The following is a 16754-nucleotide window of genomic DNA, read 5'->3' on the forward strand; positions in this document are numbered from 1 at the left end:
TATGAAATTGACTTGAATGAATATAGAGTCATTTTCCTCAGAGAGTTTTTTGTTTATTTTGTTTTGTTTTTTGATAAAGCCCATTTTCAATATCAGTGTCCAAGAGTTGGGCGTTATCTCCAGAATATTTCCACTTACCTTTGGTCATTGGCAAAATTACTATTTTACATATTAGCTAATATTAAACTCTAGGATCATACAATCTTATATAAAGTAGGATGAATGTTTGCTTGTTTGCGGGGAAATGGAGGAAAAGGAATTATCCCCTTTGACGAGTTTAAGAAAGTGTGATGGCCACATATCTTAGATCATTTAGATTCAATCATTGTAGAGATAGAATTTATAATACCTAACATCACAAGGTCATTTTTACTCTATATATTGTAACTGCATATATTAAAATGAGAGAATGTATAGATGTTTGTCATATTGCCACTTGGTTTATTCATGTAAAAATGAAGAAACAGCTAATCTTGAGATTGTAAATTTCTGAATGTCTGTGAATTTCTTTTCAACATTTATATACCATCATCAATATAAGTTAAAATTCTAGCTATAAGGTATTTGAGATGGGGTGGGGTAAAATAATAGGTCATAACTCTGAAGGACATTGAATGTTTTGTAAGCAGTAGCAAAATGCTAAGTTAAAAATGTATATAAAGGCAGTTAATATTGCTATATACTATCATATGTATGATATATATGCACACACATATATATAAATAATACTATATACTATGTATTATACTAAATATAATATATACCAAACCCAAGGATTCTTAACATCTCTGCAACACAGGCAGCTGACCTCATATTTTAAATACTGGTGAGGATGGTGAATGATAATCAATGCTTCCAGTACTCAGTAAAGCCAATTTTCTTTCACAGTGGTCTACATTTTCACCAGGCCATGAAATTTCTTTTTCTAGGTCAATTTACTGCAAGACTCAATTTACTATGAGAGTCAATTTAGCATGGATTTTTAGAGTTTTAGTCCTGGGTATCTATAATGACTGTGTATTTCAAGTGTTTAGATATTTCACTTAAATTTAATATTTTAAAAGAGAAATATAAATATTTCTATTAATCATGTGAAATCCTACTAAATTTATCCATAGTTGGAAAAAATTGACACAATAATTTTCCCATTCTTATTTCAAAAACTTTTGTCACAATTAAAACTGGTTTTAAAATTGTTATTTTTTTTCAGCTTTGAGGTATAATTGACAAATTTGTAATATATTTAAGGTGATGATTTAATATATGTATATATTGTGAAAATATTTTCCCTATCTAGCTAATTATCACATCCATCACCTTAAAACTGTTAACAAAGTACTTTGCTCCTAGTCGAAGAAAAAAGGCATAAACATCACATTCACGATAAGTACCAGTTATTTCAAATTTTTGAAAATACTCATAAAGTACAAACTAACTGTGGTCTCCTCTGTGAAATGTATCTTAAAAGAGCTATAATATCTAGGGTACTACTGCAGGAGAATGAGGCTGTCATCCTATTGTGTGGACAGTACAAGCAAAGAGAACCATCATTCCCATGGCAAGAAAAAAGTATGTGCTATCTTTATATAACTTGTAAAATGAGTATTAAGTGAATGACTTACATTTAAAACATTAATTTACCTTCATTTAAAAATTTACTTTAAAATATGAAATATTGAACAATATTTTGCCATGAAGAGAAGGAGAATACAAGGCTTAATGATAAAAAAAAAGAGAAGAAAGTATTCCAAACAGGTTTAATATTTTAGACTCTTTCATATAGGGATTCATGGATAGATGCCATCTTTTGGCAATTTATAAAATTAATTCATTGCCTGATGGTTCATAAGAGGTCAGTTAATTTGTACATTTACTGAGACACTGGTAATATATGTAGACAATAATAGCCTTAAAACTATGAAATGAAGATATTTAAAGATATTTAATTGCATTCTAAGAAATGTTTCAAGTTTAGAAATGAATTTATTCATACAATGACAACTCTAGAACATATTGACTCATCTCATTTTAAAACATTGAAAGATCTTACAACCATTGGGCATTTGATATTTTTTTAAGTTAATTGATTAATAGCATCTAAGAATAGACTATTTACAAAGTAGAGCATTATCTATTCTTTGTACTTGAAGATAACATTATTTATCCAAATGGCCAGAGTTCATGTTTTGAGTGTTTTTCCTCCCCAGGACTGAAATAAATGCAAACTCACTTCCAGTCCCCTGGGTGTGTGGGCTAAAGAGAGCTCTTAATCACATTAAAGTTTATGACTCTCATCACAATCAAACTTGCAGCCATTCTAAAGCTATCTAATTAAATTAATCAATTTGTTCTATGGTTTATAAGAAGAGATACTTTTGTATTATGATGGCAGGGAGACTCCTGGGGTTCCTGAAAATAACAATTTATCAAAAATCCTCAGGGCTTTTTAGTCTCCTCCATTTCATAGAACACCCATGAAATTCTCCCTGGGGTTGAGAGTGCAGTAAAGCACTGTTAAAAACTAGAACTTCTCAATCTTGGTGTGCATATAAATCACCCTGGAATCTTTAATCTTACTCTGTAGGTGTGGGGTAGGGCCTGAGATTCTGCAGTCTAACAAGTTCCCAGGTGATGGTGGTGATGCTGGTGTGAGATCACATACAGCATAGTAAACCTATAGACTATTTCAGTATAGAAATCCTAACTGCTCTGGTAGTTATCAACAAGAACAAAAACACAATTTGCTTCTGAGTATTGATCACAAATGTTGAGATACTCATGTTCAAATGTTCAGTTGGGGCATTTTCTTGAACATAACAATCTTAGAGTAATATATATATATATATATATATATATATATATATATATATATATATATATATATATATATATATATATTAGCTCAGTGAGACTTTAGAAGTCATCAAATACAGCTTCTTCATACTATAGTTGAGGAAATTGAGGGTCAGGGAAGTTAAGTATATGCCCAAGGTCATACAGCTGGCAGCAGGATGTGCACTAGAACCCAGGAACCCTAACTACTGTGTCGATAAAGAAACCCTAACTTCTTTGGCATTTCCATTTTTATTTATACTCCCTGACACAAAACCTAAGCATGAGTCAATAATGATTAGAATTTCACCTTCTGATGCTCACAATAGTTTAAATGATAGCAGTATTCTTGGACTTAGGTTCCTAACAGCTAAAACTCACAGTAGGCAACTATCTGCTACAATAACAAGAGTATTCACATATCCTCTTTCTTGCAGTTTTGTTGTGGACATGTGGCTTCTTAATTTTGAGAACCTGGGGAGAAAGGTGGAGAGAGAAATGAATGGGTCATTAGTTAAAAGGCAAGGGTTGAAGTTGTAAAAGGTTGTGGCAAAGTGAGCAACAAATGAGAAAGAGCTAAGGGCCTCAGTATTGATCCTGCCTCTCATCTTTCCCTCTGTCTCCTCGCTTGCAGGTTTCTATTGTGTAGTCGCTCAAACAAAGTGGACTTTATTTATGGTGTGACTGATTTAACACTACCGAACTAGTCCATCATCTGCTAATTTGGTCCAATTAAAAACTGGTCATAGGGAAAAGCCTGAGAATTAAGCTCGTTTGGAAACACAACTTCTGATTAATTTATGTCCTGTTCATTTATATCTCCTCTTCTAAAGGGCACATTCAGGGTGCTGATTTATAGAGATGGTTCTTTCCAGATTCCTGAATTTCTTTCCATGATCACCTTTGGTTGAGTCCTTGAAGAAAGCACAGTTATGCTTTTTCTCCCTTCCTTATGGCTGCTGTTAGGACATTTATGGAGGATTGCCCAAGATTTCTTGCTATACCGAATTCGAAGAATCCCACTAAATAGCTTAAAGCCGCCATTTATAAAGCATTTACACATTGCTTGGCCCTGTACTAACAGGTTTGCATTCTCACTTAATCCTTACAACTCCAAGAGTTAAGTGCTATTAGTATCCCTATTTTGCAGTTGAGGCGGCTTCAGATTTAAACGTTCAAGTAAAATCATCAAACACTGTGAAGCAAGAAGTGACAGCTATGGGATTTGAACCTGGATCTACCTGATCTCAGTACTGACCGATGTGATACTGTCACCTGCTAGGCTCTACTGAAATTTACGTCTAGATTAAGTCAAATTCTCAAGAACAGCAACAACAAATTAATTTCCTCCACCCCTAACTCTTCCTCCGTCACACAAGTTCTTGTAGGCAGGTAGGTGTTCTGCTCCCTATACTTAGCCTCTCCCACGCCCTCTGCAATCTTTCCCTTTTGCTTCTGGGAGCTTCAGAGAATGCTACTGCAGCTGGTGAGTGGGCAGGTGCAGCCACCATCTGCTCTAGGAGTCCAAATGCGCGCAAGAACTTAGCACCCAGACCTGGCCCAGCCACCACGGGTTCCAGAACCTGCTGGGGACACGGCTAACCCCGCCCCCTCGTGGTGGCGATTGGCTAAACCCTTCCCGAAGGCTAGGCACTGATTAATGGAGGTGCTATCTCCTCAGAAAGTTAGGGCGAGACTCTCTAAGGAGGTGAGAACAGCCGGGGGTGTGTGAATGGGGGATTCAGTTCTTCCTGCCCGAAGGGTCCTTGAGAAGCCTGTTTGTTTTTCCCGGCGCCTGTCTCCACCCATCCCTTTCTCTCATTGGCCAGGCCTGGTGGGCGGGTGTGTTTTCATTGGCCGGGGGGCGGTGTCTGTCCCTGGCCAGGGTGGGGGCGGGGCCTCCACCGCGCTGAGCTTGCCCTTGTGTCTGGTGCTCTGTAGAGCTGCCGCCGCTGCTGCCGCCGCCGCCGCCGTCGCCGCCACCGCTGCCACTGCTGCTGCTGCAGCCGAAGCATCCGGCAGCCGCCGCCGCCGCCGCTGCCGCCGCTACCGCCTCTAGCGCCGCTTCCACCTCTAGCGCCGCTTCCACCTCCACTCCCAGGACCCCGAGACACCCCTAGCGCGAGCGGCGGCTGCTGCTTGCTTGCTCCCCCTCTTCCCCGCCTCTCCCTTTCCGTGACCTACCCACTCCTTGCAACCCTCGTCCGCCCCTTCTCCGACACCCCGGCATCCCTGCACCACCTGCTCGGACAGCCCCGGCGGGTGCTGGGACTTGCTGCGCGCGCGGAGAGGAAGGCAAGCTCCGAACCCGTGCCTGGCAGGCGGACTGTCGCGGCTGCACCACCATCAGGAGGAGGAGGAGAAGAAACTATTTTGCCCACCGAAACCCCATTCTGCGGGTGCTTCGCCGTTGCCGCTTCTGCTGCTGCTGCTCAGCGTCCGCGGGTTCGAACACCGCAGCGGCGAGGACCCTGGGTCCAGAGGGCTCCGCGAGGAAGACACCGGCGGAGCCCCGCACTCTGGTGCTCCGCTCACCAGCATCTCTTTGCCCCCCTCGTTCCATTCCAAACCCTCCACAGAAGGGACCATGATTTGGAAACGCAGCGCCGTTCTCCGCTTTTACAGTGTCTGCGGGCTCCTGCTACAAGGTAATCCCCGCCCCGCCGCGGGGAGCATCAACTTCATGCCCATTCCCCATCATCCTCACTCCACCCCATATTTCCACTCTCCCCCTTACAGTCAGTCCCCCAGTCCCCGGCGATTTCCACCCCCTCCCCCTACACCCTGGTGCGGCAGGGGCCAGTGGCAGTTTGCTCCAGCCCCTCGAATCTCTAGCGCTGTCTCAACCCTGCTCTCTCGGCAGTCAGCCCCTTACGGGCACCTTTCGCCTTTTCATTCACCTGAGCTTCCTACATCTCTCACTCTCCATCATCGCCAGCACCGCCCCCCCCACACACACACACACTCCCACGCCTTTTGGCTGGCAACTTGTGCCTTCTCTGAACATTCCACCCTCCCACCAACCCCCACCAGCCACCTCCCACGTCACGCTCCTGACCGACCCTCTCCATCTCTTGTCACCTCTTTAACCTCCCCCTTTTCGGGTCCTCTTTCTCTTTCCCCTTCCTCCCACCATCATCATATCCGTGTGCCTTTAAAAAGTGTGTGAGAGCCTGGGAGCGAGCTACCGAGACGGCGAGAACAGCAGCAGCGGCAGCACTGTGTGCATTGCAATAACATCCCCGGGGGAGGGGTGGGGGGAATGTGTTGTGAGACGTGTCATTCACCTAGGAAGAGAGAGGAGACTGTCTGAGGTTAAAAGAGAGAAGGAAGAAAGAAAGAAAAAAAAGAGTAAACGGAAAAAGAAAGAATGCATAAATAAACCAAGAAATAAAAAGAGAGGACCGGGGAAGGGAAGAATTACAAGACCAAAAGCCACTTTATAAACAAACTGACTTTTTATTATTCAGTCTGTGTGGTTTTCTTTTTCTTTTTTTCTTAAGACAAGAAACATATGCACCCTAGCAGTTACTTTACTGCTAAGGGATTTTCTCTTAGATTCCCTACCTCTCCATCTGCTCTCTGCCGCTTCTTTTCCGTAATTAATATTATCCTTTCACGTGAAATGTAGGAACCCCTGTGACCGCAGCGGAGGGAAACCGCACAAAACACTGTTATTATGCAAATCACTGGGTTTGGATGCAGACTGGCTAGGGAACTGGGGTACACTTTTCCTCAGACCCTCTCTTTTGAAGGAGGGAGGAGGGGGCTGTGTGGAATGGGAGGACGATGCTGATTATGAAATAAATGGAGTAGGAGTGCATAGGAAGAGCACCCTTTGGGTGGTAGTGGAGGCAGAGGCGGCGTGCTAGGGCTGAGTGGGCAGGGGCTGTAAGGCTGAAGATTGTTGCTTTGAAGAGAGTGGTGTAGGGATGTGGCTTGAGTGTGAGATACAGGGAAGATGGATGTGAAATTATGGTCCATATGATATTTTTTAAGCTACGTGACTCTTGATTTCTTGATAAACATTTGCCCACCTCTAACCCCTCTGTCATCATTTGTGTATTTGTAGGAAAGATAAGTTGATCAAATTTATTCGTCCCTGGGTAAAAGGAATCTGAAAGTAAGACACATAGAACCACAGGCGTGCAAAACCCAATCGGCCTTTGGAGGATTTAAATGAGGTCAATGAACCATCTTTCAGCAAGTTCTTGGAATGCATCCTCTCTCCTAGCCTCCTCCGGTAGACCGGGACCATATATTTTTTATGCATATTTATGAATGTGAAAGAAGGGATAGCGGACAGATTTTTCCTGAATTAACTAACCGAACTTGCAGAGATATTTGTTAGAATAATTTGTGGTAACTTTGTGCATTTTATGTTTGATGTACATTTTAGATATGTCACGTGCCAGAATCCCCGAGAAGGCAGACAGCCTGTTCTTCTTGCTTACGCCGCCTGGTCCCATTTCCCACCGCTTATACCGCCACCCTCATGCAAGTAATCCGGTGGCTGACACATTACTTAGGTTTCTAATCCGTCCGGAAACATCCTCCTAGAGACCCCACTTCACCTCTCAGTAACTTGCATTTCTCGGCTCTTCTGTGTGTGTATGTGTCTGTGTGTATGTCCGCACACGCCACGCCGAGTGAGGGGAGTGTGATGTGGGGAAATCAGTTAATTTGGTGATTGCGATGAAAATTCGACACCACTGGATGTGTTTTCCCTGCCATTCTGTGTATGTTGGCCCCGACACGTCACTGCACACACTACTGGGCTGGTGCGAGAAGATTATTTATTATAGAACATGTGGGCAATGGACTGCACTTGGGGGTCGCCTCCTCTCTGCCTTCAACATTTCCCTCTGAATTGTCTATTCAGTGCACTGCAAAATAACTGTCTGCTGGTGCCTTTCTCTCTGTCTCTCTCTCTCAGCCTGAAGGAGGATTTACTCTTTCTCTACCCTGAGAGATTCCATCAGCTGCATTCTTTTTTATTAAGGGCATAGGCCTCTTTTATTAAGTATGTAAACCAAGTATTGAAACAGCGCTGCCTTTCACAGCAGACTGGGGGAGAGGGGTGAAAAGTATACCAGAGAAAATGTACCACTGCAACAAGCAGCAGGTCCAAATAAATAAATAAATAAGTGTCCTATACAGCAACCAGGGAAAGAGCACCAGCTCAAGGATGTATGTGTACTTCTGAGCATCTTAGATCAGTCCATATTAATACACCAAAAGAGAGAAGATTTAAAGAAAAAAAAAAAAAACTAGAAGCGGGAGGAGGCACAAAACCCCATTGGACTGTCTTCTCATGTTTATGGCTGCCTCACATTTATCAAACACTGCTCCACAGACACATCACACTTTGTTGATATTGTCAGTTCCTGCTCAAACAAATTGCTCATGCCTTCCTGTCTTGGTCTTGGCTGAAAACATTGCTTCAGGGTCCAGGTTTATGTTTCTCCCACTACTCTACTGTTTTATTAGGGCTTGGTTAGATTGTAAAATGAAAGCTTTATTTCCTGGACACAGATTAAATACTTAGCAGGTCTTTCCTTTCTATGCACAGGGAGGGATGGGTGGCGGGGGAACTAGTGAGCAACTGATTTTGGCCAGAGGTAGTCTGCTCTGCCTGTTAGTAGTTATGACTAGGCAAATACTATACGCAGTCTGCAGCTTCTTATTATTAGCATTATCAACACTATAGTGGTATTTTCACTTAAGTCATACTAATCAATGTATTTATCCTTTGTATTATTATCCCATTTCTTGTGGTATGCATTATTTTAGACAAGAAGACTCATTTGAACACATCTTCCCTGTGGTTTCACTGTGTTTTACCTTGTCAACAATTTTTTACTTTTCCTGGGAAGCAACCTCAATCTTTTGGCTTGTTAATATGTAGAGTGATAAGCCAGTGGTGAGATTCAAGATAATGATAAAATGAGTTTTTAAAAAAAGGCTTAAATAGTTCTATTCTACAACATCTGCTACTTCATCCTCAATGGGTCTTTAGGAAATGCATAGTTAGATAGAAAATAAACGTTTCTGACCAAAGTATAACTTGGAATGTAGACTATTTAGGTAATAAAATTTGATTCAGTATTAAGCTATACAGCACCCTTTTTTATTTTCCTCCATCATAGACAGAGGGAGAACCTGGGGCAAGGGCAGGGGACATGTTAAAGAAATGAATTTCTGTAGAATGAGGAGTGTAAAAGCTTACCACCTGCAACTAAGACCTCTTCTTGGCTACAGAGTAGACCCAGTTCAATTGCTGACCCTCCCTGAAGGTGTATCACTTTCCATGCCTGAGGAGACACTGCAAAGATGGAGACTGTCTTGTTTAACACAGCAAACAATTCTAGAAAGGGCAAAAAGGAAGGAAGGGCAAATGTAACCACAAAATAGAGACGCATAGATTCTAATTTTGTTGAGAATTTTATTTCCTTTTTAGAGTTAGCCTTACACAAAAACATACCCAACACTAATATTGGGGCTTTAGGGGTTTTGTGTGTGTGTGTGTGTGTGTGTGTGTGTGTGTGTTGCTATGGGACGTTCTAGTAAATAATTTGTTATACTTAGAAAGAAACATCTTCAAGTTAAAGGTCTGTTGGACATACATATTACTTGCCTCAGTGTGTCATGCACCTCTCCTTACATTTTTAGAGAACACATTGTAATGCAAAATACATTTATATATACTTAATAAAATATTGACAACTTAATACTTCCTAAAAATAAGTCTCTCCCACTCTTTTCCCTCTACATCTAGTAGCCTTAGCCATGTTGAGCTCATTTCTTATGCTGAATGCAGTTCCTAAGATACAGCTCACTCCTCCCTTTTTTTGATTAACAGCTAAAACTTTGAAAAGTAGACTTTGTACACAAGAGTCAATGACTATGACTTAAACAGCAAACACCAGACAGTAATTATGATAATCTCTCTGCAAATATGAGGAGTTCTTAGACTAATTTAGTATCAAGATGTGGAAGCTTACTTCATTGTATTTTCCCCTATTTCTACAGCTAGTAGAATTCTGGGAACATAATTTAACAAAGGTAAGCATCAACGGAGATGGCCTCTTCCTCCTTTTTCCACCAGAATATCAAATATGTGCAAAATATTTGCCCCACATTTAAATAGTGAGATAGTCATTTTTCTTAAAGAAAAACTTACTTAAATCACTTAAACAGCAAATGGATGTGCAAAAATGTTGGAAGACATCCTAAGCATGCATTTTAAAGTGGCCTGAAATCAACATCAAGTGATAATCAATTTTCTTTTTAAAAAAGAGCGTCTATGGGGTAAAAAATGGTTGAGACAAGTAAAATTTATCTATTATGAAGTATTTGGGGGTACATTAATAATATAACATAGGTGTTTCATATTATTGTTTTATTTGATCGTGCTGACATGCATTCTATGAGATTTATTGATAGAGACTCCTTGTTTTAATAGACTTCATTAAACTTCCTTGGCAAAATCGCCCATTGTGTGGCAGCTAGCTGAGTAGGTTGAGGAGGCAGTGAGAAGGGAAATTACAAATCAAGGAAGTGGAAATCACAAACTGAAGTCAGAAGTCCGTTGTGGAATTGTCAGATACAGGTTTGTTTACCCTCTTAAAACAGCTCTCTTGCCTGTTTTTTATTAAACTTAAGCTTCCTGAGGGCAAGCCCTGAGCTTTACTTATCCGTGCAGTCTTCTTATTCTCAGTTTAGTAAATGCATAATAGTTTTGAGTTGAATAATAGGTATGTCCTAATTAGTCATGATGGAGTTAAATGGTCCCTTCTCCTCATAATATATCAGCACTCATACTTTACTAAATAATATATGAGTTAATTTTAACATTTTATAAGTCGTATTGGTTTAGAAAACAGTTTTCCTATAAAAAATTATCATAGCAATAGCTGTTGATATACATCTTTAGATGAATACAGTTTGATCAGCTGTTCTTTGACATGAGATTTCCCTACCCATATTTTTTTTTCTTTTCCAGAAGTAAAAATCACAAATATTTTGCATAAGATTACAAACTCAAGTCATGAAAAAAAAAATAAATAAAGGGCATGATTTAAATTTACTGATTTAACCTAAAATATTTAAAAGGACAAGTTCATTGCCAACATTTTATTTGAAAATGTCAAGCATTTTTGGAGTGCAGCTCTGTAGTATCAAAAAAAGACATCTTCTGCAAATTCCTTGCGTAAAGAGGTGGGTGAAGATTAGCCTAGAGCTGTGGCAGCTGAAGCCCCCTGCTGTGTGATGTTGCAAATGGCATCTCAGGCCTAATGTTCTCTGCAGCCACAGGCGAACACTCAGGAAAGCAGTCATGTGGCATGAGTGAAATGGGAAGTCTTTTCATATTTCATAGCTTGTAGTGGACATGAACCATCCTTCAGCTTTTCATAACTAGAAATAATTCAGAGAGTATTTCTAATCACGTGAGGTCATGGCAAAGTAAAAGAGAATACATATTTTGCTTAGAGATGAATGTAGTAAAAAAATCCTAATAAAATTATCAATATTTTCATCAAATTAATGGTACAAACTTGCAACTATCTTGCAGACTATCAGGACCACGGGTCAGTTTAATGAAAATAATAGCAAAGTTAAAATAGGATTCTTATGCAGTTATTTTCATGTGTTGGACCTAATCAATGTTGAGCTGGCAAATACTCTGTTATCCTCTTCTTCCTTTAGTGAGTAAGGACTCAGTCCCTTGGTTTTTTCCTTATTACAGCACTTCCTGTTTTTCGAGAATACAGTAGTTTTAAAAGAAATAGGAATTAATTGTTCAATGTTTGTTCACACAGTTTATTTAGTGCCATAAATTGGAATTTGTGTTAACGTCAAACTAGTAGAGACTATTTCCTTTCTGTCTGAACAATTTTATTTATCACACAGGCAAAATCATCAAATATGTTCCTTAATAAATGTAAGAGTTGTGGACCTTATGGGCAACCTATCATGGAAGCCTATCAGGTAACAGTAACTAAAGTAGCATTTTTAATTTTGATTCCATTTGCTACAGAACAAAGTAATTGAACATATTATGCATATTGATTTTTATTCTAGAAATGAGGCCAGTTGGTCCTGTTTATGTGTTCAGTAGGTTTCTTTAAACAGATATGGAATTGTTTCTATCTTAGTAATATGTAATATAGATAAAAATTAGGAAAGTAAATATTCTGCTTAATTAGGCATGAGTTAAATATTAATGCCCAAATCAAAGATGTAATTACTGAGAAAGGAAATATTCCTCAATCATTTATCTATATATATGCACATACAAGCCTAAAATTTACAGTTATTTTTAACTGTAAAGATGTTTGAAGGACGTGCTTATAATTTTGTACATAATTAGAGCTTGGGGCTCTCAGGGATGAATTGTGAGGAAAAAGGAAAAGTTTATTTTGTTTGCACTTATTATTTTCTTTTACCCTTTTTATGAAGGTTAAAAAAGGTATTATTTGAATACATTTTCTTAGGCTGCAGCAATGATTAACTTTTCCACTTAAAAACACATACACGCAAGGTTTACAGTTTCTGAATTTGCAATAGAGCTGAGCATTTATTCTGTATCTTCTTTTGTGCTTATAAAACTGAGTGATGAGAACCTACTGCTACCTGAATAGAGACAGGGCTGAGGTTGTAAGGAGACATGCCATGGAGAGAGCCAGCCATTAATTATTCACATTCTATTTTAGAGGTCTTTGAAGTAAATATTAAGACAGTCATCATTCAACACTGGGGATAACTCTTTCTGAGTCAGCAAATAGTTTCCACTTGAATATTTAAACTATCTTTCAGCCATTTGAATGCTGAAGGGGAAGCCCCTGTTTAGTCACAGTTAAGCAGTTATTCTGGGGGCTAGATACTGACGTCATCAATGATGTTTAGAACACAAAAATAAGCATTCATTTGCTTTGAAGAACAAAAAATCTTAAAGCTAAGTGTGATCAAATAGTGTAAAGAATTTCACATAAGCATACAAAAGTCCATTTATAGGTTAAATTGACCCCCCCTAATAATTTTATAGATTTGATGATGGCTTAGTTACAGTGACAGTGCATTGTTTATCTAAAATCATCTTTGGGAACAGAGTGAGAAAGCACCTTTCCTGACAAGGATGTGCTGCCAACTGCTAAGTGTATAACTGTTATATTGATTCAGTATAATTTATAAAACCAATTAATTTGTTCTTGTAAAGAAATATTTTTAGCTTCTTTGCTAAAATTGTTTGCATTTAAAGATACAAGTGCCTCCCATAATGCTTACTTAAACATCAAAGCCTAAAATTTATGGTGCATAAAATATGTTTCTACTTTCATAATAGATTCATATTTTACGTTAGCTTGCCCTATATCCCTGCTGGAGAAAATGTCCCTGACATATATACCTTCCATTCCTTCTCATACTTTATATGTCCTCTGCTTTCAATTTTAAGTAGTAAACTTAGGCTGAAATGAGGGATGATTAGAATATTTGTATTTAAAAGCAAATAAAATGCACAATAAGCTTCTGATTTGTCATTCCTTTATTGCAATCTATTTTATGGTCTGATATCTGAATAGTAACTCAGCTTCCTTTATATTCTCTAGGAATATAATATCCCCCCACTCCACACCGTTCTACCCACCTGAAAGACCCATTAAAAGACATTCATGGGGGCTGGCTTAGTTGAAGGGAGTTTTGCTAAACCTATGTACTGAATATGTCCAGATTGGGTGTTTTTTCTTTCAACTTCCAAGGCTTGTACCCCAGTGTTTTAGCAAGGATAAAACACGTACAGTGTGAATTTAGTTGTTTTTGTTATTATTATCATTGCATTTCGTGAGAGTTCAACCTTCTTAGTCTCATAATAAAAATGGCAAAAAGAGGAGGGAAGGAATGTGAGTCAGGCAGCCAAACACACAGAAACGCCTGGCAAAGCTGACTAAATTAGCATATGCTAGGCTGTGTATTTCCCTCTGTTGTTACATAACTCTTTTCTAATAGGAAATCACTTCTACTTAACCCTTTCAGGAGATTTGGAATTCTCCCACCGTTATCCTTTTATTTTGCTTCATTTATTTTCTCAAGAATTGTGTAAATCATCTATTGAAGGGCTTTTATGCCAAATTCTTTTTTTTTTTCCCCTTCAGTCTTTCTGTATACAAATGTTCCATTCTGTGCCCAACTTCAGGATTCAGGAATCAACTTTTCTATAGCTTTCACTGAGAGGATCTAATTAGCATTTTAGGCTCTCTTTACTCATGTGCAGCTTTCTTTAGAGAATGTATTAGTTCTATGAGTTTCCCCTAAGGATTCATAATACTCTAGTTTGTTACATGTACTGTGATATTCAGTGTGCCTTATTTATGCACGTGTCCTCATTTCAAAGCCTTTTCAGGGATCATGTGGATAGAACAAGGGGTCTGGCTGTAAGTTCACTGTCATGTATTAATGTGTAGGTGGTATTCAGAGAAGGATGTTTCTGAAGGCAATTATATATCTATGACTCCAGTATAGCAAGCAGTTACTCACATTCTACACTTACTAGTTACCCTGCCAAGGCAGAATGAAATTCACCATTGTGATGCAGAATACAGTATCTGTTATTTCTAAATAGTTCTTTGCTCTGGGAATGAAATAAAATAATGAGTGAAAATGTGTATCCCCTGTCCTGAATAGGGATTGTCCCTTTCACTCTCCCAAAGAAAAAGAAGAATCAGAAATTGTTCCTGAATCAATACTCTATTCCCTAACTAGCCCATTAACACATTTTGCTATGGTGGGATCTTGAAATTATGCTGGTTATTATTTGAGGCTATAGATTTTTAGATAGTATTAATTGCCTGCAATCTTCATGGGCTGCTAAATGTCAGTACATTGCCAAATTTAAAACATTATATTTTCAGGTTTTGATTTGGATGCAATGTGGACAACTGTGCAAATATATAGGAATATTGAACGAGAGAGAGAGAAAGAAAGGGAGAAAGAAACACATTTTTTTTTTTTAGAGAGACTATATTTGTGGAAGGATAGCTGCAAAAAATTTGCTCATTTTAGTACGTCGCCATTTATAAAAAGGATATTTTCCTACATTACATGAGTTTGAGAGTATACTTATATTAATTGTACCCCTTGACTTACTTGTATTCCTGGGTTATATATCATCAAAAAATTTGAGTTTAATTTGTAAATACAACTGTTCTTTCTTTTTTTATGACTATTGCAGTAAAAAGCATTTTATAAGTTGATATACTGACACTTTTAACGAATTTTTGTTTCATTATTTTATACAACTGCATGATTTTCCAAGCCATATTATTATTAATGGTAGCTAAAAAAATGCTAATGTCCAGGAACCGTGAGAGTTTTTTATGAGAAATTTTGACCAGAATCTGATGTGGTTTTTTTAGTAGACAAAAGAGTGCCATCTGCCCTTTATTGATTATTTTAAGCATTTATGTTTTCTTAGTTTATGAGAGAACTAAGCATTTTATTTTGTCTATGTTATGATCTATATAACCCCTACATATATTTTTATTATAGCATTTTGAATGTTATGTATTTATCTGTCTGTCTCCTCTAGTGGACTATAAGCCCCTAGAGTGCAGGGTCTTAGTCTTCATTTTATTTCAACTGCCTAATAAAATGTCTATTTTTTAATGTTTTCATTCCACTGATTGATTAGTTCTCTTCCAATCCATTTAATCATGATGCATCTCTTTAATTGGATCCAAATAATATTTAAGTATTTATAATTGCCAAAATGCCAATACAGTATTCCAAATAGAATAAATATTTGCAATCAATTTTCATCTGTATGTAAAGTACAGGGAGAAGACAAAAATGAACACTAAGAAATATGATTCTAAATAATGACATACTTCACAAAAAATGTAGAATCACTCCTTTCAGTTAAGGTAGTCAGTTCAAATTTGCCCTGAAAACATTCGTCTCATAGCTTTGAACCTCCCTGATTTCTCTGGGCATTGTAACCCTTTGTCTTTTTTTATGTATCCCTGGCCCCAAAAATATTCCTGATGATGACTTTGGATAAACATGAAGCCAAATCATCTTACTGTTCTATTTAGAGTAGCTGGTATTTCTGGATAAATGTATAAACAAAGAGGAATTACAAACTGACCTTGATCTGCCAGATTATCAGTGAGGACTGACCTGCTTTTGTTATTGCCAAGCTGTAGAGCAGAGGTGCTCTGAGTAGTCCTTGAAGTACAGATTCAGGGTATATTCTTCTCAGTTTAACTTGGGGAGTTTCCATTTGTTTTATTTAAAAGGGCTTTTAAAGAAAATTCTATATATATATATATATATATATATATATATATATATATATATATATATATATATTTAATGCTAAGTCATACTTCTACAATTGAGGACACACATTTGCTATGGTTGAATTTGATTTAGTTTTCTTTTTGCATTTGGAAAGACAGTGGGAGGTAGAATGGGAATATTAACTGCTTTTTGAAGAGAATTTAAATATAGTTACTGGGAGCTGAACTCCAACAGTGAAAAGACTTTCTACAATTTGTAGTGACTCTATTTCCACATAAAGTGTTTTAAGAATACTTTTCCTAAAATGTCCCAGAGAAATGTCGTTTTTCTTAAAAGTTATATAGTTTTTCTTCAAATTTAAAAAATTCATTTCCCAATTGTCTTTCAGATTTTTGACTGTTTCATGACTCTTGGCATTTGAAAGGATATTATTAAGTAGGCTAAGTTAAGATTTACTTGAAGCCAAATCACTGTATCATCCTCCTGCTAGAAATACACATTCAGTTAACAGATATTCAAAGTAGATTAAACTATCTCAATTTATTGAGGGTTATTGCCACTTTATGAAGTTAATATTAGAATTATATTCCCCCATAGCTTCTGTTAGTACCGAAAATCTTGCT

The 16754-nt window shown here is 38.0% G+C and overlaps 1 protein-coding gene across 7 annotated transcripts in view; it reads left to right on the forward strand.

Moving 5' to 3' along the window:
- Window positions 1-5419: 5419 nt before the first annotated feature.
- CADM2 (cell adhesion molecule 2) overlaps window positions 5420-16754 on the forward strand; it is a gene marked incomplete at both ends in the record, with an annotated part of 1085551 nt that continues 1074216 nt past the window's right edge. For all 7 annotated transcript variants that reach the window (XM_081235460.1, XM_081235462.1, XM_081235464.1 and 4 more), the window contains one exon: window positions 5420-5480. In XM_081235460.1, coding sequence (XP_081091586.1) covers window positions 5420-5480 — 61 coding nt within the window. The remainder of the gene's footprint in view (window positions 5481-16754) is intronic.

Source organism: Mesoplodon bidens (genome assembly GCF_964165515.1).
Source record: "Mesoplodon bidens genome assembly, chromosome: 5".
Lineage (NCBI taxonomy): Eukaryota > Metazoa > Chordata > Mammalia > Artiodactyla > Ziphiidae > Mesoplodon > Mesoplodon bidens.